Consider the following 27,933-nt stretch of genomic DNA (forward strand, 5'->3'; position numbering starts at 1 on the left):
TCTCGCGATGACAACTAAGATCATTGGTGTGGAAAAGAAAGGATTTGCAAATGGAGGTGGCAGAAACGGTTAGTCTTTGAACGACAAAAGGTGGGTGTTTCTGTTTGGACAGCTCTCATATATAACACTTAAAAGGTGTCTGATGTGTCCAGAGTCAGTATTGTGGGGAAGAAAAATTTTATTTCTGTGTTGTTATGTGGTTTTGTAAACGCTACGTGGACACTTGGAGCATTAGCACGCAGCTAACGATATTAGCTAGCGCTGTGTTACAAAAACATAATCTGTTTACCAAACGTTGTAACTTACATAAAGTATATCCAATCTGTTATATCTCGTTTTAAGCTAGATTAATGTATAGCATTTTTTGTACGATGACAGGATTGTAGCGTAGCTTTAGTGACAATTGTTAAGAAAAACAACAAGTGTGTGTTTAGAATAGGAGACATCTAACAGTTAACCTTAGTGCGAGTAATTAACGTTAACTACAGTAGTCTCTTAGAGAGCATTAACTTAGCAAGTGAAAATATATAGATACAGTACAATTAGTATAAAACATAGATACAGTATGATTAATACACATACACACAGAATAATTCATATAAAACGTATAGACACAGCATTAGTATAATATAGATACCGTATAATTAGTATAAAATGTGTAGATACAGTATAATTAGTATAAAACATAGATACATTATAATAAATATAAAGCATATATACAGTATAATTAATATAAAACATAGATACAGTATAATTAGTATAAAACATATAGATACTGTATAATTAGTGGGTAACTAACTAAGCTAGTTTTGCCCACTAACTTCACTATACTACCAAAAACAAAATTAGCCTTAAATGCAAATTTGATCTGTATCACTACTCTCATTTTATTATATACTAGGTATATAATTACTGCACAATGTAAAATAACAATTTGTTGTATTCTATTGTGTGCGATGTGTGCTGTTGTGACACTTCAATGTCTCTCGGGATCAATGAAGTATTTCTTATCCTTATAGCTTATTTCATATTCTTATTCTTATTATATTTCTATAGCTCAGGTCATGTTATTGCTTGAATGAAAGTTTTGCTTTGGTCAGTGACTGTGTGATATTTTTGTAGTATTTTTTTTCTGTCATTGTTTAGCACAAAGAGGCATAACGACAGCCTCTCTAAAAAAATACAGTGAAATCCTTTTACAAGCAAGCAAATTCCTCTAAATTATAGAAAGTTGTCTTTGCTTTTTTGGTTCTTCGCATCTTTAATGAAGGTGTTATACCGTTGGGAGTTTGATAACATAATTATATTCAATTCAAAAAGACTTTATTCGTCCCTCAAGTGGCAATTTGAGGCAAGCTAGTTTGCAAACAAGTACACATATACAATTCATTAACACCTATAAAAAAGAAAAACATTACAAACATGACAATGTTTGAAAGAGTTTAAATATACAAGGATTAATGACAGTGGTTACATCAGTAGCGTTGAAGGCAGAGCTTTGAGTCCGTTTTGATTTCTAGGTGTGAAATGTGCCAAAAAGTTATCAGCAAGTGGAATATGTAGAATAACACTTAAGATACAACATACAACATCAAATACATCAATCTGCACATTATTAGAGCTGCAACAATTAGTCTATTAATTGATCAATTGCCATTGCTATTTTGATAATCACTTAATCGTTTGAGTCATTTTTTAAAACAAAAAATGTCAAAATTCTCTTGTATCAGCTTCTCAAATGTGAATACTTTGTGGTTCCTTTAGTCCTCTATGACCACAAACTGAGTATCTTTGGGTTGTGGACTGTTGGTCGGGACAAAACAAGACATTTGAGGACGTCATCTTGGGCTTTGGAAAACATTGCCCAACATTTTTCACTGTTTTCTGACAGTTTATAGACCAAACAGCTAATTAATTATCTGAGAAAAAAAAATAATCGTTAACAGCAGCCCTACACATTATACATTATCATTAATATTGTAATGTGTCCAAATACAACAATAAATTAAAACTACAGTAGCTAGTTAGCTAATGTTAGTCGCCATTGGGGTATTAGCTGAAAAGTCAAAATATAAGCAGTGTTTCAGTAGACGTAGCATCAGTAATTTTGCCACAAACAAACTGTGTGAAAGATAATAACTGAGTGTGTGGACAAACACCTGTGCAACCCATCACAGTCTCATGTTATCTATCTAACAATACATACTAACTATTTTGAAGCCCTTGTTAAGACTGTGACCGCTGTGTGTATTCAACACAGTGGTAATAATTCAGGCTGTTGTAGTTGTATTGTAATATGTTGTTTCTGTTGCAGGTACATATAGCCATGTCTGATTCTCTATATGAGAAGTTTTTGGCCCCAGAGGAGCCTTTCCCTCTCCTCTCCCAGAGGGCCAACCTCAGTGATGTGGGAACTCTGGACGTCAGTGACTTTGGCTGTCAACTCTCCTCTTGTCACAGGACAGATCCTCTACACCGCTTCCACAGTAACAGGCAAGTAAAATGTGGGTTCACACATGCAGTATATACACAGTAGGGTCCAAAAGTCTGACTTTTGGACCCTACTGTGTGTCATCTGTCTGTGAGGTAAACTGAATTTCAAAAGATACTTTGAAAGTAAGATATTGCTATGATTGTATCATATATTTGATAGGAAGTATCATATATTTAATATATCCATCTGTATTGTGGAGTATCTTTAGCACAAAGCTGACAGATCCTGCAGTTGGAGGCACTCACTGTACTCTGCCATTGAGAAATGTTCATAGGCTTGGCAGGTTTTGTCTGACCAAAAGTCCAAAACCTAAAGCTATATCATCTCTACATCTCACACCATGTTTATATGCTTGCATTGTCAAGCCCACTGTAACGCACTTAACAAGTCGGTGTAATTTACAAGTTATGGAGTTGCTGATGAAATAAAATTAACTAAAAACAAAGGCTTCCACATATACTCTGATAAAACCATCTTTTCTGCTGTTCTGACATTTCAATTATCTCTTGGCACTGAAAGAGAGGCAACAGTATGCAGAAAGCTACACATTACAACCTGAAGCCGCACATAATTATTCATAGCTCTGTCACTGGAAATTGTTGCCTTTCAAATGTGTGAAAGAGCAGCATATTGTTCTCTTAATTTAAAGTGCTACGTAGAACAATATCCCCAATGTTTTTATCTATATATTCAATATATGTCCTCTTCTTAAGACAAACTATTGTTTTCAGAGATTCACTTGTATAAAAGGCTTTTACACACAACTGAAACATACATCTGTATTTTGCATGGACAGTACTTCTGAACAATTTCAGCAAAAGTAAAGAAAATGACTCATCATATACTTTGATGCCCACTCATTGTTCTCCTCAGATGGAACCTTACTTCCTGTGGGACCAGTGTTGCCAGTTCGGAGTGCAGCGAGGAGCTCTTCTCCTCTGTGTCCGTGGGTGATCAGGACGACTGTTACTCCCTCCTAGATGACCAAGAACTAACATCTCTGGACCTGTTTCCAGAGGGCAGTGTTTGCAGTGACGTCTCCTCTTCTATCAGCACCTACTGGGACTGGTCTGACAGCGAGTTTGAGTGGCAGGTTGGTTGTTAGCTGGTCAGTTAGCCAAGTTATATTTTTAAAGACTGATTTTTTCCAGCTTAAGTACTTTCTGTTTCTGTCATGAGATTCTGATTCAATCAAACTCCCCACACATCACATTGTTGGTTTGTTTTCCAGTTGCCGGGAAGTGACATTGCCAGTGGCAGCGATGTCCTGTCTGACATCATCCCGAGTGTGCCAAGTTCACCCTGTTTGTTTTCCAAGAGGAAGCCCAAGCCCCACCCTCATCGCAACCTAGATGAGCTGCCTTGGAGTGCCATGACCAACGATGAACAAGTAAACAAAGCCAAACACACCTTTCTGTGCTGTTAGGGTGCTCAGAATTAGCATCAATAAAGCTGAAAAACTGTCAAACTGCTAGTATTGTTTTTGCCAGATATTTACCTGCTATGCATCATTAGGCAAGTAAAGACACTTGGACAAAAGGAACAAAACTCAAATCTCCTTGTGTGTGTTTCCTCTTCCAGGTGGAGTACATCGAGTACTTGAGTCGGAAGGTCAGCACAGAGATGGGTCTGAGAGAGCAGCTGGACATCATTAAGATCATCGACCCGTGTGCTCAGATCTCTCCCACCGACAGCGAGTTCATCATAGAGCTCAACTGTCTCACCGATGAGAAACTCAAACAGGTGGGTAGTAACTCTGAAACACATCACTTTCACATTACAGGACCGATACACCAGTAAACAAGTCTAATTTTCTTTTGCACAGAACCTCACACCTTTACCAAACTGTGAACAGCCCGACACAAAATAGGTGTGAGAACCTGATTTTAAAATAGCTGCTTGTTTGCCACCACCTGAGGAGTCCTAAAAATGTATGAAGTAATTTCGCTTCCTGTGAAGTTTTAACAGATCACCAGTCAAAGTCTGATTTAATTTTAAGGTATTTAAACTTAAATATTGTACATCATAGGTATTGACCATAAGCCCATTTGATGCCTTAAATGCTTTAGGTAAACATAATAAATGCACTTTTTATGTGATTACAGCAGGTCCACTTGGTAATTAGTTTGTGTTAGTTAAAATAACATGTCCAATACATGGATGTTCAATCCTATGAAAGTTGCTCAGTGGCCATGAAGTAAAAACAGTTCAACTTCCGGGTATAAAATTACTCGGATCTGTGCTTTCTCAGTATTGGCTGTGTATTGGACAGGAGCGCTCCCTGCTATTGCATCAGTAAACCAGGGTGACAAAGATAGTAACCCAGAGTAGTACAGCATGTGAAAACGTTCATGTTTTGTCTTGTGCACTGTCACCAGGTGCGTAACTACATCAGAGAGCACAGCCCCAGGCAGCGAGCCAGCAGCACCAGAGAAGGCTGGAAGAGGAGCAGCCACAGCAGTGCCAGCACTGGTGGTGTCAGTGGAGCCAGCAGCAGTAACGCCAGCATGGTTAGCTCTGCTAGCTCCTCCACTGGCTCTACAGCCTCCAACTCTGTAGCAGGTAAGAATGCCACGTAGTTGACTAGCAGTTAGGTTACAGCCAGTAGTCCAACCACCAGAGCAGCCGCAGTGCTTTGAGCATTTACAGCTCAGTTTACTTGACAGAGCAGTGACAGACGGAGAAAAGTAATATTGAAGTATGGTGTTACGCTTCAGTTCAATGTAAAGTATTTTAGCTCCTCTTGGTTGTAACTGTTTCTATTATCTTGTATTCCAGGTGGTACAGCTTCAGCCTGTAGTGGAAGCAGTGTTGCCAACATTAGCAGAGCTCACAGTGATGGCAACCTTTCCAGTGCTGCAGAGCGTATACGAGACTCTAAAGTAAGCAACACTTAACTGTGTGTATGTGTTTAAACTTATAGATTTGCAACTATGTTCTTATATGCTGTATGTTCAGAAATGTGACTAACATAACTTCTAATTGCATAAGTATGTTTGTAAACATGAAAAAGCTGTTACACTCTTGCATTTTTTCTTTACTGTACAATGCAGGAATTTTGGTGGGGGAAAAAAAACAACAGGGCCAATTTTCTGATGTCACATGACAACCTTTTTTGTTGTTTTGTCTGGAAAAAAGTAACTAATACCTGTGTATTTTTATTATTACCATATCTCTTTTCAGAAACGTTCGAAGCAGCGTAAGCTTCAGCAGAAAGCTCTCCGGAAACGGCAGCTGAAAGAGCAGCGTCAGGCCCGCAAGGAGCGTCTGAGTGGTCTGTTTCTGAACGAGGAGGTGCTGTCACTGCGGGTGACGGAGGAAGACGACCACGGTGACGACCTGGACATACTGATGTGACACCAGTGAATCAATCAGTGCTCCCTCTACGTCTGCTCTCTCACCACCCAGGCGCTACCATAGAGCTTATAGATCGCGTTAATCCATAGGCCAAAACAGACCACTGTATGCTTTAGCTTTGGCTAACAAGCTCATAATGCATTTTGTAAGACAAAAGTCTGATAGGCAGTACAGTAGTAGCTTCTAACATAGCTCGACATATTGCTTGCTAATACTAGTGTAACACTGCTAGTGCTAAAAATGAATCACTGCTAAGCTACCGACAGTAATAGTGCTAAAATACTGCTAACGCTTTGATAGATCCTGACCTCTGTCTAACCTGCTGCTGCAACAGCCTAGAAGCCTGCAGATGCACATAATTATAAACCACTTACAGTTATTTCAGCTGAATATAATCAACATGAGGATTGCTTATAGATGCTGTAACAGCATATATCCACTGCTACTAATACAGCCACCACTGGCAGAGAGACAGATCAGGCATCAGAAAGCAGAGTTTGGCCAAATTATACAGCTGCAAATAGCAAAAAGTGTATTTCTTCATACCATCACAGGGCAGCATCGGCAGCGATGGTGGAGATTTTGAGCCAGGCTAAAAGCTGTTGTAATTTTCACTGCTCACTGTTAATGTCACTTTATTAAGTTTTAATATTTTTTCAGGCGAGAAAGTAACCATTTACATTTCCCAATATGTGGTCAGCCTATTTGGAAATTTGCTTTCAGAGATGTGAGGAAGATATACAGTAATTCCTTGTTGGTCTCACAGATGAAATCTTAATAATTGTAGCTGCCACATTAGTTTGTCTGAATGTAAAGTGAAGCATCATGTTTTTACTGGTGAGAACAACAGCGCTGAGGGGCTGTATATGTACAGATATCACCACATTTACATAAATATAAATGTATTAAAATGAACAGATCAGTCTTAACATACACTACAGACTGAATAATATAATTTACTGCATCTCTCTGTCAATCAGGTTATTTTTTTGTGAGGAAAAAAAGTGTGAGTGGAGCTTTGAGTTGAGATTATTTTGTCACATTACAGTCAGGTAGTTATGTTGAAGCTGAGCTGCTGCTGTCAGCAGGCAGAATCATCATACTGCGTCCTCCTGAGTCAAACTTGCTAAATCCAAACTAGCAAGTACGCAAGTCTGAACTTGGCATACTGTCAAATTCAGTTAAATCCTGACGTACTTCCTGGAGGCTTGGTCGCCACTTCCTGTATCTGTTGTTTCAAAGTAAGCTTAGTTTTTTTTTAGCTCGGTAGTAGTTTTCACCCATCTGCCTCCAAATACATGCATCCTCTGCAGGGCTGCATCTGCACTGGCCAAACTCTGCTCATCTGTAGCTCTACTTTAAACTGCTGCAGGTTAGGTTACTACAGACGGGAGCAGATACCTCAAGGCTAACAGACAACGTGGCTAGAGTTTAAAGTATCAGTATCAGCAGTTTTAACATGACAAAATATGGGGAAAACATACAAAATTCTGAACTTGAATGATAAGCAATTTCTTCAAATGGTGAATGATTTAAGCTTGATCTGATAACCATTCCAGGTGCAGATGCTGGTTTCTTTGTCTATGCAGAGAAATGCGACAAATCGCACAAAATGTGGTAACAAATAATGCACAGTTAAAACATTTCTGAAGCGGAAGCTGAAGTGAGCTGGTCTGTCTTTCTATCTGCTGAGTGTTGTGGTCCCATTTCACTCTCAAGGCTTAGAGGGAGCACTGAAACACTGCATGTTTAAACTGTCACCCACACTGAGTCTCTGTGTGGTTCAATAACTAACAACTTGCATCATTATTTGCATCCACCTGTTAAAATAGCTTATCTGTGTTGTAAATACATGATAAATAACAGCATATTTACTGCTTGCTTTCAAGTTTTCCTTGGTGATAAAGGTTTAATTTAAAGGTTTTTTTTTCCCTTTATGTGTTTATATATTATGACAAGGTAGTGAATTAATTGGTCATCAAAGCTTAAATGCTGTAAATTGCCACTGTTCTTTTGAGTCTTTTTGACGCATTTAGTTGTTTTTTTGTTACATGTACTTTGAGTTTGGTCGTCGTGTCAGACATCTTTTGAACGTCTCGATATCGACCATGATCCTTTGTCAAGTCTTTGTTTTTCTCTGATAGCACTCCGACTGCATTTCTGCTTGAGACGACTCAAATAATCACACTGTCATTTTAAATGACAGATCTCTGTCATTCACTTCTGAGGAAGTTTCTGAGTGAAATGACCGCCAGTTTTAAGCATTCAAGCATTAAGTCTTATTAGAGGTTTTTACAGATCATATTGTGTCTGTCCATGTACTGTATGGCTGGTTTGGTTTTGGTGCTAAACTTGCACGGGTAGGGTTAGGGGTTGAGCCATTAACTTTCAGATGTGTGTTCATTTTGCTCTGTTTTAAAATCTGCATCTAAGTGTTGATGAAGCACTAACACCCCGAAAACAGCCTTTTGTGGAGTTGTAGCTACCATGTCGTTTTCAGATTTGCTAGAAGTAGCAACCTGAGATATTGTTTTCCTTTTTTTTTCTGTCTACCTTGTAAGAAACACTTTTCCACAGCTTCTCAGCTGTAACATGATGAACCACTTGCAATCCTTTTAAATACTTTATGTACTGAGCTTTGACTCTTGTCTCTGTCTCCTGTATAAAGTTATTAATTACAGCAATTGTGTTGAAAGCAGCTTTATGTATTATGTAGTAATAAGTAGTAAAACTCTATTTTGAAAAATAAGATAATTTTGAAAAAAAAAAAATTAAAAACAAGCCACAGTGTGATGCAACACAAAGTTATTTGTGTAAATAAGGTACCATGTATTTGCTGAAAATTAAAGGCATTGAACTGATAAAACATGGTTTTAAAGAAGTTTAATTAAATTAATTTTGTTTGGGTAAATTTACTTTACTTCCCTCAGTGTCATTGTTAGAATTAATTTACGCAAGTCACCTGTTGAGGTAAAAACATTTTTACCCTCAGCAACAATAACCAACACTGTTTCTCCATGTATTAGTTCAAACATATAAACCCCTGTGGAATCTGTATTTGTAGTCCCAGGTGCAATTCACACAGTTGTTGCAGCTGGTGTTGCCTGACCAGTGTAAATGTTGATTGTCTTATCACTGGCTGAAACATTGAATACCACAGATGCCATGTTAGTGCTGCAGGAAGGACTGTGTATAGTCCACTCAGTGGTTCTGAGACATTGAAAACTTGACAAATAAACTTACATTGTTGCATCCTATTGTTGTTGTCTTTTGAATTCTTCAAGTGTGAATGTGTTATTTTCTCACATGACAAAACAACAGCATATAAACCATAGTGAACAAAGGTGCGGGTGTCAGCCCAACTGGAAAGAAATGTGTGTGTGCAGCTCCTCCAAACCAGCACCAATAATCTGAGAAAATTATATTTAGACAATATTGTATTACTGATTGAGGCCCTTAGAACATGTTCCGGATTTTCTGTTTGTTACTATGAAAGTGTCACACGTTTCCTGTTATCGCTATCCTCAGCAAGTATTTCAGAACCTGGCAACATTGATGTATTTGGTCTAGCTAACAAGCTTAACTTTATTACAAGTAAAGTCAATGTGCTTTCTCAAAAGGCATACATCTCTCTATGTAAAGCAAGGAATCTGTATGTATGTAAGTTTGTCCTTCGCATATCTCGAGAACCGTTCATCCGATCTACTTCATACCTGGCAGGTGGATTGCTGGGGAAATGAGGAAGTGCAATGTCAATGTGTAAAGTTGTTCGGATGAGTGGTTCTCGAGAAATATATACAAATACCTCATAAACAACGTTGATTTGCGTCTTCTTCTGCCTGTGGAGTCAACAAACAGAAATACGGACAGCGCCACTCTGCCATTGTAACCCACACTGTAGTCAGAGGTGGGATTACATCCATAGTGTTAATGACTTGAAAAGCTCTACTATTGAACTGTGTAAGGTTACTGTGAACGAGACTTGGCATATACATTCAAGACTTAGTGCTGGATGTCTCAGGCACGTTCGGAAATATATTAAAAATACCTCATAAACAACGTTGCTTCTGCTTCTTCTGCACGCGGATTCAACAAGCGGAAATACAGACAGCGCCACCCTGCCATTACAACCCACATCAAGAACTACCATAGAGAATAAATTAAAAAAGTTTAGAGAGTCAAGCTCTATTCCCGTTCCTCACACGTGAGAACTTTGTATGTACGGTAAGATAACCCTTAGGAGTCGCCGATCACGCCGGCGTGATCAAATGACGTGTCTGTTTCAGGACGTCGTAGCATAAAAACAAAGTCAAATTAAAGCTGCAAGCAGCGTTGAACGGGCCTTCGCACCCTTGCACACGTCAGGCCGCGGCGCAATCGAAGGGCTTCCGTGACGGGCATGTAGATGTCTTCAGACCCGGGCTGTTTTCAGACAGTGCAAGAAGGAGATAAACATCACTTCCTTTGTCCACTATTTTGCCCGCTGCTGGGGCTGCTTTACTGAAATTTCGCAGGGGTGCTATTCAGCCAGTTTGCATCACTGATGGAATATTGTCATGTACACACATTCAGGCCGGGAGTCTTATCAACCATGTAAAGTTTGGTGCAGATTGGAGCATTTACAATAAAGTTATAGCAACTTCCTCTGTCATGGCGAAACATCAAATCTCAATTGTGTGAGGATGAGAATTTTCTGCAGGGTGAGACATGGCTGCCTTGCTCACACCTGTGTCATAAGAATCATGCAAGTTTTGTGCCCATTCACTTGAATTTCAATTAGTAAACTGAAAACCCTTGATGAGTTTGTGTGTAAAACAAATTAATTTCCTAATTTTCGTCAAGTCTATTTTTAGTAATGTAAACACTTTTAACATGGAATGCACGACATTAAATTTTTGCCGATATCCGATATGCTGATATTTCCAACTCATTGTGGCCGATTGCCGATGCAGATATATGCACATATTTTTACCAGCTGGCTGAGGAGGCTATTGTGCATGCAAGCATAGATTATACTATGATCAAGAAAGACAATATATGAAGGAAGAATTTAGGAAGACTGGAGCTCAGTAGCTCAGCATTAAAGTTCTTCCCTCATATTGGCTATAGTCTTTCTTGATCATTAGTGCAATATATGATTGCATGTATAATAGTCTCCTCAGCCAAGTGGAAAAAATATGTGCATATATCATCATCGGCAACTGGCAAAAATGACAGTTAAAAAGTGATCATGTTAAATAATTGTGATCCAATATTGAACGAGATAATTGTGATTATGATTTTTGCCATAATTGAGCACCCCTAAAAACACAAATTGTGATTTACATACACACACACACACACAGAGTTTAAATATGTATGAGATAAATTGTGAATATGTATGTAATGAATTGTTTTCTTTAAGAAACTGTTACTTGAACATTTTTCAGTGTGCTCCTAAAGTTATATGTATGCTCCTAAATTCTTTCATTTAGGAGCACATGTACTACTTGAAAAAGAGTAAGGATTGAACACTGCTGTCAGATGTGTAGAAACACTAAGTAACTGGAGTGTAGCCAGTCCAAGGGCTTCTGTCACAGGCAGTAGATGTTAACTTTACCCATCCCCCCCCATTCTCTCTCTCCCTCTCAGCTGGAAGGAAGGATTTCAGAGTGATCTTCTTGTGAAATATCCTCATAAATCCCATAACTTGGGCCAAATCCTACATAAAAATCACATTTTTTGTAGGAATTTTCGTTGCGAATCCATTGATACAGGTTTGAAAGTGGTCGGACTTATAGTTTAGACGTAAGACGACCCAGTTTGGCACAAAGTCCATGCCCAGAGATTGCCTCCCCATTGGTTTACATTGTAAGGTGTGATGTCGCACTCCAACTTTCAGGGCTTACTAAATCTAAACCGTTCAATCAATCAATCAATCAATTTTTATTTATATAGCGCCATATCACAACAGAAGTCATCTCAAGGCACTTTTCACATAGAGCAGGTCAAGACCGTACTCTTTAATTTACAGAGACCCAACAATTCCCCCATGAGCAAGCACTTGGCGACAGCGGTAAGGAAAAACTCCCCTTTAACGGATAGACCCCAGCTCTTGGTGGGCGGCCATCTGCTTTGACCGGTTGGGTTGAGAGAGAGAAAGAGAGAGGGAAAGGGGGAGGGGGGGACAGGAGAGCAACAATCACAACAACAACAACAAGCATAAGCATCAATAGACAGGGAAGGATGCCATCAGGACTGTGAAGGACTGCGAAGGCTCGGCCCGGGACTCAGGTTTTCCTGTGAGATGAGAAAGCACAAAAAACTCCGGGGAAGAAGCAAAGTTAGTGACATGCATTGATGTTACATGAATGCATACAGATGGAGAGGAGGAGGAGGAGAGAGGAGCTCAGTGCATCATGGGAAGTCCCCCAGCAGTCTAGGCCTATAGCAGCATAACTAAGGGCTGATCCAAGGTGAGCCTGGCCAGCCCTAACTATAAGCTTTATCAAAAAGGAAAGTTTTAAGCCTACTCTTAAACATAGAGAGGGTGTCTGCACCCCGGACTGAATCTGGTAGATGGTTCCATAGAAGAGGAGCCTGATAGCTGAAGGCTCTGCCTCCCATTCTACTTTTAAAGACTGTAGGGACCACCAGTAAGCCTGCATACTGGGAGCGCAGTGTTCTAGTGGGATAATACGGTATTATGAGCTCTTCAAGATATGATGGTGCCTGACCATTAAGGGGTATGTAAGTTAGGAGAAGGATTTTAAATTCTATTCTAGATTTTACAGGAAGCCAATGTAGCGAAGCTAAAATGGGAGAAATGTGGTCTCTTTTTCTAGCTTTAGTCAGAACACGTGCAGCTGCATTCTGGACTAGCTGGAGAGTTTTTAGAGACTTGTTAGGGCAGCCTGATAATAAGGAATTGCAATAATCCAGCCTAGAAGTAACAAATGCGTGAACTAGCTTTTCTGCATCTTTTAGGGACAGGATGTGCCTGATTTTTGTGATATTACGTAAGTGAAAAAAGGCAGTCCTTGAGATTTGATTTATGTGGGAGTTAAAGGACATATCCTGATCAAAGATAACTCCCAGATTCCTTACAGTGGTGCTGGAGGCCAGGGTAATGCCATCCAGAGTAGCTATATCATTAGATAATGTGTTTCTAAGGTGTTTAGGGCCAAGCACAATAACTTCAGTTTTATCTGAATTTAGTAGTAGAAAATTGCAGGTCATCCAGGTCTTTATGTCGTTAAGGCATGCTTGGAGTTTGTTTAACTGATTGGGTTCATCTGGCTTCATTGATAAATATAATTGGGTGTCATCTGCGTAACAATGAAAATTTATGGAGTGTTTCCTAATAATATTACCTAAAGGAAGCATATATAAGGTGAATAGAATTGGTCCAAGTACAGAACCTTGTGGAACTCCATGTCTAACTTTTGCCTTCACGGAGGATTCATCATTAACATGTACAAACTGAAATCGGTCTGATAAATAGGACTTAAACCAGCTTAATGCAGTTCCTTTAATGCCAATTAAATGTTCCAGTCTCTGCAAAAGGATTTGATGGTCAATTGTGTCGAATGCAGCACTAAGATCTAACAGGACAAGTATAGAGACAAATCCTTTGTCCGATGCAGTTAGGAGGTCATTTGTGACTTTCACCAGTGCTGTCTCTGTGCTATGATGCGCTCTAAATCCTGACTGAAAATCCTCAAATAAACTATTATTATGTAGAAAGTCACATAACTGATTAGAGACTGCTTTCTCAAGGATCTTAGATAGAAATGGAAGGTTAGATATAGGTCTATAATTGGCTAAAACACCTGAATTAAGAGTAGGCTTCTTAAGAAGAGGTTTAATTACAGCTACTTTAAAGGGCTGTGGTACATAGCCTGTTACTAAAGACAGATTGATCATATCTAGTAAAGAAGTGCTCACTAAGGGTAAGGCTTCCTTAAGCAGCCTAGTTGGGATGGGATCTAAGAGACAGGTTGATGGTTTAGCTGAACAAATCATTGAAATTAGTTCAGACAAGTCTACTGGAGAAAAACAGTCCAAATATATGTCAGGATTTACTGCTGTTTCTAAGGTGCCTGTGTTTGGGGAGAGAACTGTGCCTGTTGAGGGCAGGGGGTGGTTAATTTTGTCTGTAATAGTTAGAATTTTATCATTAAAGAAGCTCATAAAGTCATTACTACTGAGAGCTATAGGAATACATGGATCAATAGAGTTATGACTCTTTGTCAGCCTGGCCAAAGTGCTGAAAAGGAACCTAGGGCAGTTTTTATTCTCTTCTATTAATGCTGAGTAATAGGCGGCTCTGGCATTACAGAGGGCCTTCCTATATGTTTTACGGCTATCTTGCCAGACTAAGCGAGACTCTTCTACTTTGGTGGAACGCCAAATCCTTTCCAATTTTCGCGATGTTTGCTTTAATTTGTGGGTTTGGGAGTTATACCATGGAGCTAACCTCTTATGTTTTATTATCTTCTTTTTTAAGGGGGCGATGGAGTCGAGTGTTTGTCTTAGTGAGCCTGCAGCACTATCAACAAGATTATCAATTTGGGAGGGACTAAAGTTAACATACGAGTCCTCTGTAGTATTGAGACATGGCAGTGAATTCAGTACTGATGGAATTGCTTCCTTAAATTTATCTACAACACTATCAGAGAGACATCTAGTGAGGACATTTTTGTCTAATGGTGTGTAATCCAGTAATAGGAATTCAAAAGTTATTAAAAAATGATCTGATAAAATAGGATTTTGTGGAAAAATTATTAAATGTTCAATTTCAATCCCATAAATCAGAACAAGGTCTAGGGTGTGGTTAAAACAGTGAGTGGGATTATTTACACACTGAGAGAAGCCAATTGAGTCTAATAATGAGATAAATGCGGTGCTGAGACTGTCACTATCAACGTCCACATGAATATTAAAGTCACCTACTATAATTACTTTATCTGTACTAAGGACTAAATAGGACAAAAACTCTGAGAATTCAGATAGGAATTCAGAGTACGGGCCAGGAGGACGATACACTATAACAAATAGAACTGGCTGTAAAGTTTTCCAGGTTGGCTGAGAGAGACTAAGAACAAGGCTTTCGAATGAGTTATAATTAAATTTAGGTCTAGGGTTGATGATTAGGCTTGAGTTGAAAATGGCTGCAACTCCTCATCCTCGGCCAGTGTCTCGAGGAATATGAGTATTAATATGACTGGGGGGAGTGGATTCATTTAGGCTGACATATTCTTCCTGACACAGCCAGGTTTCAGTGAGAAAAAATAAATCAATATGATGATCTGAAATTAAATCGTTTACTAAAACAGCTTTAGATGATAGAGATCTAATGTTCAAGAGTCCACATTTAATTATCTTATTTTGTTGTACTATTGCAGTAGTGGTTTTAATTTTTACTAGATTTTCATGAAGGACTCTTCTTTTGTTTACTTTGGATTTAATTGATTTATGTGGTCGGGGGACAGACACAGTCTCTATGTAGTTTTGGGTGGGTATCTGTTCTAATGGAAGCGCAGAGAAGCGTGTAGGACTGCAGCTCTGCCTCCTGGTCTCAACTCTGGGTTGTCATGGTTTTGGTCTACTAATAAACTTGGCCATATTTCTGGATATGAGAGCAGCCCCATCCAAAGTGGGATGTATGCCGTCTCTTCTAATCAGACCAGGTCTTTCCCAGAAAGTCTGCCAATTATCTATGAAGCCCACATCGTTTGCTGGACACCACCTCGACAACCAGCGGTTGAATTGTGACATGCGGCTATACATGTCATCACTGGTCAGATTAGGCAGCGGTCCAGAGAAAATTACGGAGTCCGACATTGTTTTTGCAAATGTACACACCGACTCAACATTAATTTTGGTGCGATTGGCGTAATCGAGTTATTACAAAGTTTTTAATAACTTTTGCTCAGCACAGTGTGATAAGTCATGTATTAAAGTTTGAAGCCGATACCATTAACGCCCTAGGAGGAGATAGCGTTTATTCAAGGTCCAAAATTGGCACAAAATCGTATTTTGAAATTGAGATTGCAGACTTCCTGTTGGATTTAGGTCAGGGGTGTCAGCGTATGATTTGTAGGGCTTGATGAGACGAATAATTGAGTTTTGGTTCGATCTCTCTACGACATTCCTATGGGCCGTGGCGGCCATTTTAGATACATAGGTGGCGCTCTCAAGCACATTTTGGCACTTCAGGGGTTAATTTTTACATTTTATCAAATTTTTCACCAGACCTGATGTGCATGCCAGATTTGGTGAGTTTTTGAGCATGTTTAGGGGGTCAAATTTAGAGTTAAAGTGGCGTAGCAAGAAAGAAAGAAACACACGAAAAACAATAGGGTCTTCGCCCTTTGGGCTCAGGCCCTAATTAAGTGTTGCTGTCAACTTCTGTCAAAAGCGCTGGCTTGAAACTCTATGCCAGTTTTTGTTTGGTGTTGATAAACCAAGTAAAAACGGAGATACGTTGATATAAAAATCATGTTTACTCAAGTGTAAAAGCGTGCGAGATGGGACGGGGCAGACGTCGCATTTATTTTATATCTTCGTCATTTTTTGTCATATGACGAAACGGAAAAAAAATGCTCGAATCTGCTGATCGTGCTCCACAGATTCGACATTTCAGGAATAGATTGCCAACTGTGAAGAGCACCTACGGAGGAGAAATGCGGGCGAGAGAGGGAAGCGGGCGAGAGAAGCGGGAGAGAGAAGCGGGAGAGAGAGAAAGAAGCGGGAGAGAGAGAGAGAAGCGGGAGAGAGAGAGAGAAGCGGGAGAGAGAGAGAACAACAGAGACACGTGAGGAGATATAGACTTTTTATCTTACATCAGTTTATAAAAAAACAAGATTCTTGGCCGTGACTGAGTGCCAGGAGCTCTGATATTGTGATGTAAACATGTGTGTATGATGATGTAGACTGGTCCATGTAAGACTGTGCCGTGCCAGTCTGTGGAATAGACTGGTTCATGTAAGACTGTGTCGTGCCAGTCTGTGGAATACACTGTGTCATGTAAGACTGTGCCGTGCCAGTCTGGAATACACTGTGTCATGTAAGACTGTGCCGTGCCAGTCTGTGGAATACACTGCGTCATGTAAGACTGTGCCGTGCCAGTCTGTGGAATACACTGTGTCATGTAAGACTGTACCGTGCCAGTCTGTGGAATAGACTGGTTCATGTAAGACTGTGTCGTGCCAGTCTGTGGAATACACTGGTTCATGTAAGACTGTGTCTAGCCAATCTGTGGAATACACTGTGTCATGTAAGACTGTGCCGTGCCAGTCTGTGGAATAGACTGCATCCTGTTAGACTGTGTCATGTAAGACTGTGTTATGCCGGTCTGTGGAATCAACTGTGCCATGTAAGACTGTGCCGTGCCAGTCTGTGGAATACACTGTGTCATGTAAGACTGTGCCGTGCCAGTCTGTGGAATAGACTGGTTCATGTAAGACTGTGTCGTGCCAATCTGTGGAATAGACTGGTTCATGTAAGACTGTGTCGTGCCAGTCTGTGGAATACACTGTGTCATGTAAGACTGTGCCTTGCCAGTCTGTGGAATAGACTGCATCCTGTTAGACTGTGTCATGTAAGACTGTTATGCCGGTCTGTGGAATCAACTGTGTCATGTAAGACTGTGTCATGCCAGTCTGTGGAATAGACTGGTTCATGTAAGACTGTGTCGTGCCAATCTGTGGAATACACTGTGTCATGTAAGACTGTGCCGTGCCAGTCTGGAATACACTGTGTCATGTAAGACTGTGCCGTGCCAGTCTGTGGAATACACTGCGTCATGTAAGACTGTGCCGTGCCAGTCTGTGGAATACACTGTGTCATGTAAGACTGTACCGTGCCAGTCTTTGGAATAGACTGGTTCATGTAAGACTGTGTCGTGCCAGTCTGTGGAATACACTGGTTCATGTAAGACTGTGTCGTGCCAATCTGTGGAATACACTGTGTCATGTAAGACTGTGCCGTGCCAGTCTGTGGAATAGACTGCATCCTGTTAGACTGTGTCATGTAAGACTGTGTTATGCCGGTCTGTGGAATCAACTGTGCCATGTAAGACTGTGCCGTGCCAGTCTGTGGAATACACTGTGTCATGTAAGACTGTGCCGTGCCAGTCTGTGGAATAGACTGGTTCATGTAAGACTGTGTCGTGCCAATCTGTGGAATAGACTGGTTCATGTAAGACTGTGTCGTGCCAGTCTGTGGAATACACTGTGTCATGTAAGACTGTGCCGTGCCAGTCTGTGGAATAGAGTGCATCCTGTTAGACTGTGTCATGTAAGACTGTTATGCCGGTCTGTGGAATCAACTGTGTCATGTAAGACTGTGTCATGCCAGTCTGTGGAATAGACTGGTTCATGTAAGACTGTGCCGTGCCATTGTAACCCACACTGTGGTCGGAGGTGGGATTACATCCATAGTGTTAATGACTTGAAAAGCTCTACTATTGAACTGTGTAAGGTTACTGTGAACGAGACTTGGCATGAACATTCAAGACTTAGTGCTGGATGTCTCAGGCACGTTCGGATATATATTAAAAATACCTCATAAACAACGTTGCTTCTGCTTCTTCTGCACGTGGATTCAACAAGCGGAAATACAGACAGCGCCACCCTGCCATTACAACCCACATCAAGAACTACCATAGAGAATAAATTTAAAAAGTTTAGAGAGTCAAGCTCTATTCCCGTAACCCTTAGGAGTCGCCGATCATGCCGGCGTGATCAAATGACGTGTCTGTTTCAGGACATCGTAGCATAAAAACAAAGTCAAATTAAGTGTTGCTGTCAACTTCTGTCAAAAGCGCTGGCTTGAAACTCTATGCCAGTTTTTGTTTGGTGTTGATAAACCAAGTAAAAACGGAGATACGTTGATATAAAAATCATGTTTACTCAAGTGTAAAAGCGTGCGAGATGGGACGGGGCAGACGTCGCATTTATTTTATATCTTCGTCATTTTTTGTCATGTGACGAAACGGAAAAAAAATGCTCGAATCTGCTGATCGTGCTCCACAGATTCGACATTTCAGGAATAGAGGATTGCCAACTGTGAAGAGCACCTACGGAGGAGAAATGCGGGCGAGAGAGGGAAGCGGGCGAGAGAAGCGGGAGAGAGAGAAAGAAGCGGGAGAGAGAAGCGGGAGAGAGAGAGAGAAGCGGGAGAGAGAGAGAACAACAGAGACACGTGAGGAGATATTGAGATAATTTTCGGAAGATTTAAAGTTTTTGAGTCGGAAAAATGAAGTGAACGCTTAACGTAAGCCAAGCCTTAAAGTTGTTTTTTCAAGAGGAAGACGCTGATGACAGCTCATTGTCGGAATCAGAGAGCAACGACCAGTTGGGTTGAGCTTTTTCAACCCAACCGTTTGAGAGAGGGGGGAGTTAGGAGAGAGACACAGAGAAGCATAATAACAACAATAATAACAATAACAGTGATAATAATAATAGATATATGATATAATAATAATAATAATAATAATAATAATAATAATAATAATAATAGCAATAGTAACCAGAGAAGGTGTCAAGGCAGGACACCCACAACTGTTTTGAAGAGTGGCACAGCTGAAAAAGAAAAAAACGCCTATGGCTACACCTGCTTTTTGTTGTAAATAGCTCTCTATAGTTTGATTTTATCTCAGTGTTACCTTTACATATTATATTTGCACTATTTGGGAACCTCACTAAACTCTGGGAATGCAAGGCCTGTAATATAGTTCTGTGTCTAATAGTTTACATCAACTTTTTTGAAGAGTGGCATAACTAAAAAGTAAAAAACGCCTATTGTTACATCTGCTTTTTGTTGTAAATAGATGTATATAGATTGATTTTATCTCAGTGTTACCATTATATGTTCACATTTGCAACCTGTGTTTACATTTGCAACCTTTAAAATGCTTTGTTGAACATGTTTGTGTTTCTTATAGTGAAAATACTACAATTTTCCTGATCAGATTTTATGTATTTTGTGTGTTTTTTGGTCCAATATGATGATATAGTATGTCAAAGTGAAAAAATAATTGTCTGGTCAGATAGGTGATGTTGTGCTGAAAAAAAAGATACCAAACATTGGCTTGTTTAACATTTTTTAAAGTGATATATAAAGGCAAATTCAAACATATGCAAAAACGGCCAAAATAGCCCAAGACTCCTAAGGGTTAAAGACATAGTGAGGGATGTCTTTGGAACTTTTGAATGGGCACTACAGTTCATCCGATCAACTTCAAACTCAAAATTGTAGTCTCCGGATATTCTGCATTTGAGGCATTTAGGGAGTATCAGTATATTGTACCATCTACCGATAGGCTGCATGTGAGGCGTTGAGGGAACAGTGGTAAAATGTAGCGTCTACCGATAGTCTGCATGATAGGCGTTTAAGGGACGGGCACAATTCTCTCTAGGTATTGAGAAATTATGTTAACATACACAAAAAAATAAATACAATTTAAATAGCACTCATGGAGTTAGTGTTACCATGTTACCAAAGCCTAAATGAATCCATACATTTCTTGCCCTATGTAAAAACTATTGTCAAAATTATACCAAAACACTGAAATCTAAATATAATTAAATCTATTGAAAAAGCGTTACTTACTAATGCCATTCTGTATTCGCAGCCTGTTAACTTGTGAGCTAACAGACTAACTTGTTTGTTGTCATGGTTTTTGAAGAAACCTCGTTGTCAGAGGACAAATACAACTCAAACTGGTGGATCTGACATCCAGAGGACCTTCTGATTCACTCTATTCAAAGCCAAATGCAGAAAGGCAATAGGAAAGGTCTAAATCAATAGTATTTGACTCTGATGTATCATAAACGTGAGTACTGGTATTGTCGTGCTTTGAGAAGTGCCCATGAAGTGATGTCATCACCCGTTTCTGCTCTGTGCTGAATTCTCAGTTTGATATTCGGCTGTACAGACGCAAAACCATCAATATCTCAGGAAGGGCTGAAGATAATTTGATCAGATTTTCAACATACTGATCAGAAAAAGGAGCTGAATACCTTTGGTCGTATTTAAATAAATTAAAATACCTAAACATAAAAGTGTCTGGGTGTATTTCTTTCTGGTTTGTTCATATAATGAACTGGAAATGAACAGAAGTAGAGAAGAAGGAACATCATATTTGGGACAGCAGAGTTGCTTCTGGATGTTTATTCATGTTTTTTTTTCTGATATTAAAATTTCTAACTGATGTTGTTTATGGAACCCAATCACTCAGCCGGCTATACTTTGGGATTTTGAGCTTTATGAATAAAATTGACTTGATTTGACATACTGTCACTTGTGCAAATGTGCAAACATTTCCTTAGAGAGGTTTAAAATCTGAACATAGGACACCCTCTATCCTTAGACCCTCAACTCGGATGAGGAAAAACTCCCTCAGAATCCCTTTAATGGGACAAAAAGGAAGAAACCTCAGGAAGAGCAACAGAGGAGGGATCCCTCTTCCAGGATGGACAGATGTGCAATGGATGTCATATGTACAGAGTGGACAGAAATAGCAGTAGATGAATTACAATATTAAGGAAATTAAGTAAAATGTATAATGTACTTACATTATACATTTTACTTGTATAATGTATAATGTACTTAACATTATACATTTTACTTAATTAACAAGTTTCCGGTAGAGTGTAAAAGGGTTTAAAGTGAAGACTGTGGATCAATGAGAGGAAGTGGAGCAAGAGCTGGCAGGACATCAACCACAAAACCTCCCCTGTGCCATGGAGACCTGGAGAGGATGGAGGAGAGAACACTTGAAGCAGTAGAGATGCAGAGGTTGTAATTTGGGTGAAACACAAACCTTTAAAAGTCTATTATTGAGTCAATGATTTATGATTTTTCTTTTTCTCTTTTTTATCCTGTTTATGGTAATATAAAAAATATATCATCTATAAAGTGTTTTTTAAAGAGAACAAGTGTTTACACTGTTAAAAAGCTACAAGTAAGGGTGAATTCATTACGTAGTGAAGGTTGTGACATCAATATTTAGGGTGTGTACTGCATTCAGAAATACTGCACCAAGTCAACCGTTGTAGGCCGGGTGGGGCTGGAGCACCATTGAAGCTGTGTCATGTCAATCTGTGGAATAGACTGGTTCATGTAGGACTGTGTCGTGCCAGTCTGTGGAATAGACTGGTTCATGTAAGACTGTGTCGTGCCAGTCTGTGGAATACACTGTGTCATGTAAGACTGTGCCATGCCAGTCTGTGGAATACACTGTGTCATGTAAGACTGTGGAATAGACTGCATCCTGTTAGACTGTGTCATGTTAGACTGTGTTATGCCAGTCTGTGGAATCAACTGTGCCATGTAAGACTGTGTCATTCCAGTCTGTGGAATAGACTGCATCCTGTTAGACTGTGTCATGTAAGACTGTGTCATGCCAGTCTGTGGAATAGACTGCATCCTGTTAGACTGTGTCATGTAAGACTGTGTCATGCCAGTCTGTGGAATAGACTGCATCCCGTTAGACTGTGTCATGTAAGGCTGTGTCATGTAACACCGTGGCGCGACAGCAGTTGCTATGTTCTGACATGTGGACAGCACATAGGGCTCCCTGGCTTGCTGTGAGTCTGCTGCTGGTTCTTCTGCACTCACTGCCACTTGCACCTCATTGAAAGCCGTATTCCTCTTCCTCTTTTTGCCCTGCACAAAAACAAACACATTAGACTTTCTATCTTACATCAGTTTATAAAAAAACAAGATTCTTGGCCGTGACTGAGTGCCAGGAGCTCTGATATTGTGATGTAAACATGTGTGTATGATGATGTAGACTGGTTCATGTAAGACCGTGCTGTGCCAGTCTGTGGAATAGGCTGTGTCATGTAAGACTGTGTCCTGCCAGTCTGTGGAATAGACTGTGTCATGTAAAACTGTGCCATGTAAGACTGTGTCATTCCAGTCTGTGGAATAGACTGTGTCATATAAGACTGTGTCATGTAAGACTGTGGCACGACAGCAGTTGCTATGTTCTGACATGTGGACAGCACATGAGTCTGCTGCTGGTTCCTCTGCACTCACTTCCACTTGCACCTCATTGAAAGCCGTATTCCTCTTCTTCTTTTTGCCCTGCACAAAAACAAACACATTAGACTTTTCTACTCTTCTTACATCAGTTTATAAAAACAAACTAGATTCTTGGCAGTGACTGATTTCCTGGAGCTCTGATATTGTGATGTAAACATGTGTGTATGATGTTGTGTGTGAGCAGGGTGTACTTACATAGTTGTCCTTGGCTGACCACTCAGGGTGCTGCAGGAGGTGTTGCTGTTTCTCTATTTCTGCCTCATTGTAATATTTGCTCTGCTCCTCCTTCGACAGAGACTTCCACTGTGGACAGACGATGACACACAATCAGTTAGCACACACACCTAAATAAAATTACCATGAAGATGTAAAGAGAGGAGTAAACATACTTACCTTCTCTCCCAGGATTTTGTTGATCATCGCACTGTCAGTTATGTTATATTGTGTCACAACATTAAACCTTTGCTCCCGCCTATAGAGCATAAAGGCGTTGGGCGGCTTCTTGACGTAGGACTTATCCTCTTTCTCGTGCTTGGTGACAACAGGCACGTTTATGATATGAGGACTTAAGTAGTTAGGAAGCTCATACACAATCTCTCCATTCCTACACAGATAAAGAGAGAAAGCAAAACACACATTAGATAACAGAAAGTGTGTGTGAACATTGCTGAACAGCTTAAAGTTGTGTACAAAGTCACATTTGTGTTACTTACACATATCCAACAGGACGTAGGTTCTGCGGAAACACTCCAGGGAACTGGTTTGCTGGCACGTTATACTGCAGACACAAACAAAAACACAAATTGATTACAGAAGCTGCAAAGATGTCATTTACCCAGCAGGTGGCAGATAATCCCCTCTCTTTTTTGTCATAATAAGTGCCTCAATAACCTAACCCTAACCCTAACCCTGTGACATCTAGGGAGACCCTATGATGCACATACAGGCGTGTCTAGATGGTAATCCTAGATTTGCAAAAGCTCTTGCGACAGTGATCGTTTTAACCCAAACCATGATCTTTCCCTAACCCATACCAAATGTTTTTTTGTGTCTAAACCTAACCAGATATTAACCACAGCATTGTCAAATCATAAAACATCATTATTTTTTACAATGACAAACAACGTGCACAATGAAGCAAAAACAAGTAAGAATCTCACGACAGTTTTGCAAATTTAGGTTTACCATCTAGATACGACCCAGGCAGGTAAGTTTTGACTGCTCTATCAATGATCTCATTCTACCACTGCAATGAGCCCTACAGATACTATCTAACTGAACTACATCCACAACCAGAAAGTGAATCAGGGTCTTACCATTTGTGGAGGAGCAGCAGGCAGAGTGCTGGCTGCTATCCTTGGGACATTATACACAGGCTGCTGATTCGCCAGGTACTGTGGAGAGAGAGAGGGAGGGTTAGTCAGCCATATTACACACACTCCATTTATCATTTCAAAAGCCAACGCTTATGTAACCACACAATTTTTATTCTAATTTTTACTCTGGCACAGTTGTTTGACTGGAAGAAGCAGCTTCCAAGTCTTAATTTCAGTGCAAATTTGATTTGTAATATTGTAAAGTATACATGCAGTGACCTCTGAGTTTTAATAAATGGTATCAACTCTGATCAAGTCTCATCGAGCTCAAGTTAGGACACACTTACCTGGCCCTGGACATAAGCACCTGCATTGGTGTGCAGCTGTGTTGGCTGAACAAAGTCCTGACAAAGAGGAACCTGTGGAGCAGGATTTATGTTGTAAGCAGCAGCACCAGTGAGTCCATTAGCTGGCATCAGTTGATACGGCATCACAGGTTCTCCAGGCAGCTCACAGGTTTGAGAATATGCACCCCCTGGGGCGGACATACTAAGACCTGCCTCTGGCTCAGTTTGGCTAGGGATGTCATGCTCGGCAGGTAGAAGAGGTGTTGGAGGTGGAGAAGGTATTGGAAGTGGAGGAGGTGGAGAAGGTGTTGGAGGCAGAGGAGATAATGGAAGTGGAAGTGGAGAAGGTGTTGGAGGCAGAGGAGATAATGGAGGCGGAGGTGGAGAAGGTGTTGGAGGCGGAGGAGATAATGGAAGTGGAGGTGGAGAAGGTGTTGAAGGTGGAGGAGATAATGGAAGTGGAGGAGGTGTTCGAGGTAGAGGAGGCTGCTGTGTCTCCGTCTGGTAATCATTAAAAGTGAACACACACTGATCCATACATGTAGGTGAGGGAAATAATCATGTATGTCATCTTATACAGTGCTGGTGATATACAGTATAGTAATATACACACTAAAACTATTGATAGATTACATAAACATGTCTGTTTTTGGCAAATCTGGTCAAATCAAGATACTCCTGTGGTCAAATCTCTGCTGTCTTACCTGCTGCTTTACCACAGGTTGAGGGGTCGGCACAGTTTGATTCTCATCACTGTTGCTGGGAATGAAAATGTCAGGAAACAACTCCAGCATTAGTGTCTCAAGACTGGAGTCCTGATATTCCCAGTTTTGAATAGACAATATTGTATCCAGTGCATCAGGCATTATCTCCATGGCGCTTTATGTGACCGGACTGATGAGGAACGATCTGCTGGACCTGGATCTACTGTAACTGGGTCAAGGTCTGATGGGTCTATCACTGAGTTCCTGTGACACAGATTGACGGGAAACTGGTTTTGAGACACTTTCAAAGGAAGCTGTTTACAACTCTGCTCACAAATATGACTCACTAACACTAAATTATAGATAAATAGTGTAGGACGGAGCTCCATAATGTAAAAAATGACGATATATTGTTTTAATCTTTTGTACATGTGAAAAAACTAATTATCCTTTAGGACATCAGGGCTCTGCAGATTAGTGGTCATGAGTGCTCATGTATTAACCCAACAAGCTCAACTTCCTACATTACAAAATTGTGTGTAATATATATCCCACCAACCAATTTGTCTCAAGATTTGTGGATATCGATAACAAATGTGATTTTTACAAAAATGAAGAAGACACAACATTTATTTCATGAATGTCAGTACACATCAGGATTCTGGAAAAAATTAGGATTATTTTTACATACAAACCAACCATTCAGTTAAGCTGGAAGCCAATGATTTAATACTATACTATGAAAACAAAAACCAGAAAGTTCCACATACTATCCATTTATTAATTTTACTGGGAAAATTTCACATCCATAAATCCAAGTTTTCCAGGTCTTGCCCATCGTTTCAACTTTTCATGATTATTTTTTAGATTTATATTTAGAAAGTATTTTGAGTATATACAACTTAAAAACAATACAAAATGTGCACATACAGTTAGTAAGCTCCAAGAATTTTTTTGAAAGAAATCTGACTCTATTGCGTACTTTTTCTGTTATTTTTCTATTTATTTGTTATTACTTCTACCCTTTGTCCTGTTATCTTTACTTCATTAAGATACATGATTGTTGTCTGTTATTGTCTTAATGTCACACATGCTGTAAGTGACTCTAGCTGAACTCCCTTAACGTTGAAATAACGTAAAACAACCAAAAACTTGTGTTGTGAGAACATGTGTTGCTATTCTAGCTAAACTTAACATGAAGTTGAGTTATTTTTCTGTTTTATACAAAATTACTTTAATAAATTAAAGGTTACTCTAAAAACTACTGTTAATAATAATGTAATTGGTATTGTTTAGCTAGCTATAGAGCTCAGGTGTACCTTGGTCGTTGTCTCAGTGTTCAGTTCGGGGCTGTAGAGGTTAATCTCGCCGTCAGTAACTCTCTCTGAATGTATTTCTGCACTGATTTCAATCAGCTGCTTTCTCACAGGTGAAATGAATCAACTGTCTAACTCCCAGCTTTCTGCAACACGTCATAACCACTCAAGACTTTCATGCGTCATGAATGGAACGCATCCGTTCGAATTTATGTACATTCGTGACGCAATCAACTCCAATGGAGGGCAAACAGCGGCCCGGAAAATTGTTTTTGAAAAAAACAAAACAAAACAAACGTATTCCTTACAGTGTTTTTTGCAAAACATATATGCATTGACTCCTCATTGATAGCCTCTATAATATTTATTTTACTATTTAAATTATATGGATGTTACTTTGTAGATTACTAGTGAATTGGCATTTATTCATTTATTAATGCTATTTATTTATGCTATATGTTTATGCCATTGTACATCATTGACCTGTGACAATTTAGTGTCATTTAGAGGTAGATATAATGTTTAATGTATGATAATATTGCAAAAGTTTTCTGACAAATTGAGACTTTTGTCCTTAATTTACCTTTCCTTTTTGACTTTTTGAGAGAATGGGTTTAATATGTCTGATAACTGTAAGATTTATGATATATCAGTATTTTGCACTTGTTGTTTTCTATTTTTGACCTTTGGAGAGTTTTGGGGTTTATGTATGCTGCTTAAGATTTATTGACATTTTTATATTGAGTCATTTTGTATCTTTCTAATCTTTTTAATGCTTTTTTCTGACTGGTGACACATGCTCTGTGTTAGTTCAAGGTGCTCATCAGTCAAACTAATAATCTCTGTAGTCTGATTGGATGATTGATACTATATATTGTATTGTGATGCTGCCTGTATAACCTAATGAAGGTCAGATGGACTGAAAGTTGTGATCTAATAAATATTCAAGCAGTAAACAACACAGTATGCAGGAGTTCTTCTCATTATTCTTAAATGAAATTAATAGAAATAAACAAAACATACAAGCCAGCATTTCCACTGCACCAGTTAACGGCCCTGCAATGAAAAATCCTGAACAAACTGGCCCTTGGTTGAACCTAATTGCTGACCCCAGTCCTAAACCTACAAACACTACAGACTCCCTCTCGTTCAAGAATGAATCCAGCATCTTCTGTGAGAAAAGTCATGTGTAACATCATTTCCCCTCAAAGTCTATTAGTGATCCAACTAAAGACAAAAAAGGAACGACAGTTTCTCATTAACAGTCCTGTCAGAGTCTGTTTTTGTTTTACTTTTAGCCATTTCTGACCATGAAGCCACGGTTAGGTGTAAAGTTGAAACCACTGGAAACCACATAAGTTT

At 39.6% G+C, this 27,933-nt stretch overlaps 2 protein-coding genes across 7 annotated transcripts; one reads left to right on the forward strand and one right to left on the reverse strand.

Annotated features, from left to right (window-relative positions):
• On the forward strand, positions 1–6,501 carry fam199x (family with sequence similarity 199, X-linked). The gene is made up of 8 exons (XM_042418878.1): positions 1–90; positions 2,315–2,493; positions 3,368–3,587; positions 3,726–3,884; positions 4,076–4,237; positions 4,873–5,056; positions 5,273–5,376; positions 5,678–6,501. Exons 2-8 carry the CDS (start codon positions 2,327–2,329, stop codon positions 5,849–5,851), a joined length of 1,170 nt encoding a protein of 389 aa, XP_042274812.1. The 5' UTR covers positions 1–90; positions 2,315–2,326; the 3' UTR covers positions 5,852–6,501.
• A 10,592-nt stretch (positions 6,502–17,093) lies between these two features.
• Positions 17,094–27,514, reverse strand: LOC121902480 (vegetative cell wall protein gp1-like). 6 transcript variants are annotated; one of them, XM_042419788.1, is made up of 11 exons: positions 26,575–27,514; positions 25,485–25,519; positions 25,256–25,445; positions 24,552–25,052; positions 24,205–24,282; positions 23,602–23,666; positions 23,282–23,492; positions 23,084–23,191; positions 22,883–22,930; positions 22,046–22,507; positions 17,094–18,076 (listed from the first exon to the last, which is right to left on the reverse strand). In XM_042419788.1, the coding sequence occupies exons 3-11, from the start codon at positions 25,424–25,426 to the stop codon at positions 17,432–17,434; spliced, it is 2,289 nt and encodes a 762-aa protein (XP_042275722.1). In that variant the 5' UTR covers positions 25,427–25,445; positions 25,485–25,519; positions 26,575–27,514; the 3' UTR covers positions 17,094–17,431. The 6 variants fall into 6 exon arrangements, with proteins under 6 accessions (XP_042275722.1, XP_042275723.1, XP_042275725.1 ...); XM_042419789.1 differs by having other exon boundaries at positions 22,046–22,268; positions 22,326–22,507; positions 25,256–25,519; XM_042419791.1 differs by having other exon boundaries at positions 24,552–24,623; positions 25,256–25,519.
• Between the last annotated feature and the right edge of the window lie 419 nt (positions 27,515–27,933).

This window comes from Thunnus maccoyii, chromosome 8, assembly GCF_910596095.1.
Source record: "Thunnus maccoyii chromosome 8, fThuMac1.1, whole genome shotgun sequence".
Classification (NCBI taxonomy): domain Eukaryota; kingdom Metazoa; phylum Chordata; class Actinopteri; order Scombriformes; family Scombridae; genus Thunnus; species Thunnus maccoyii.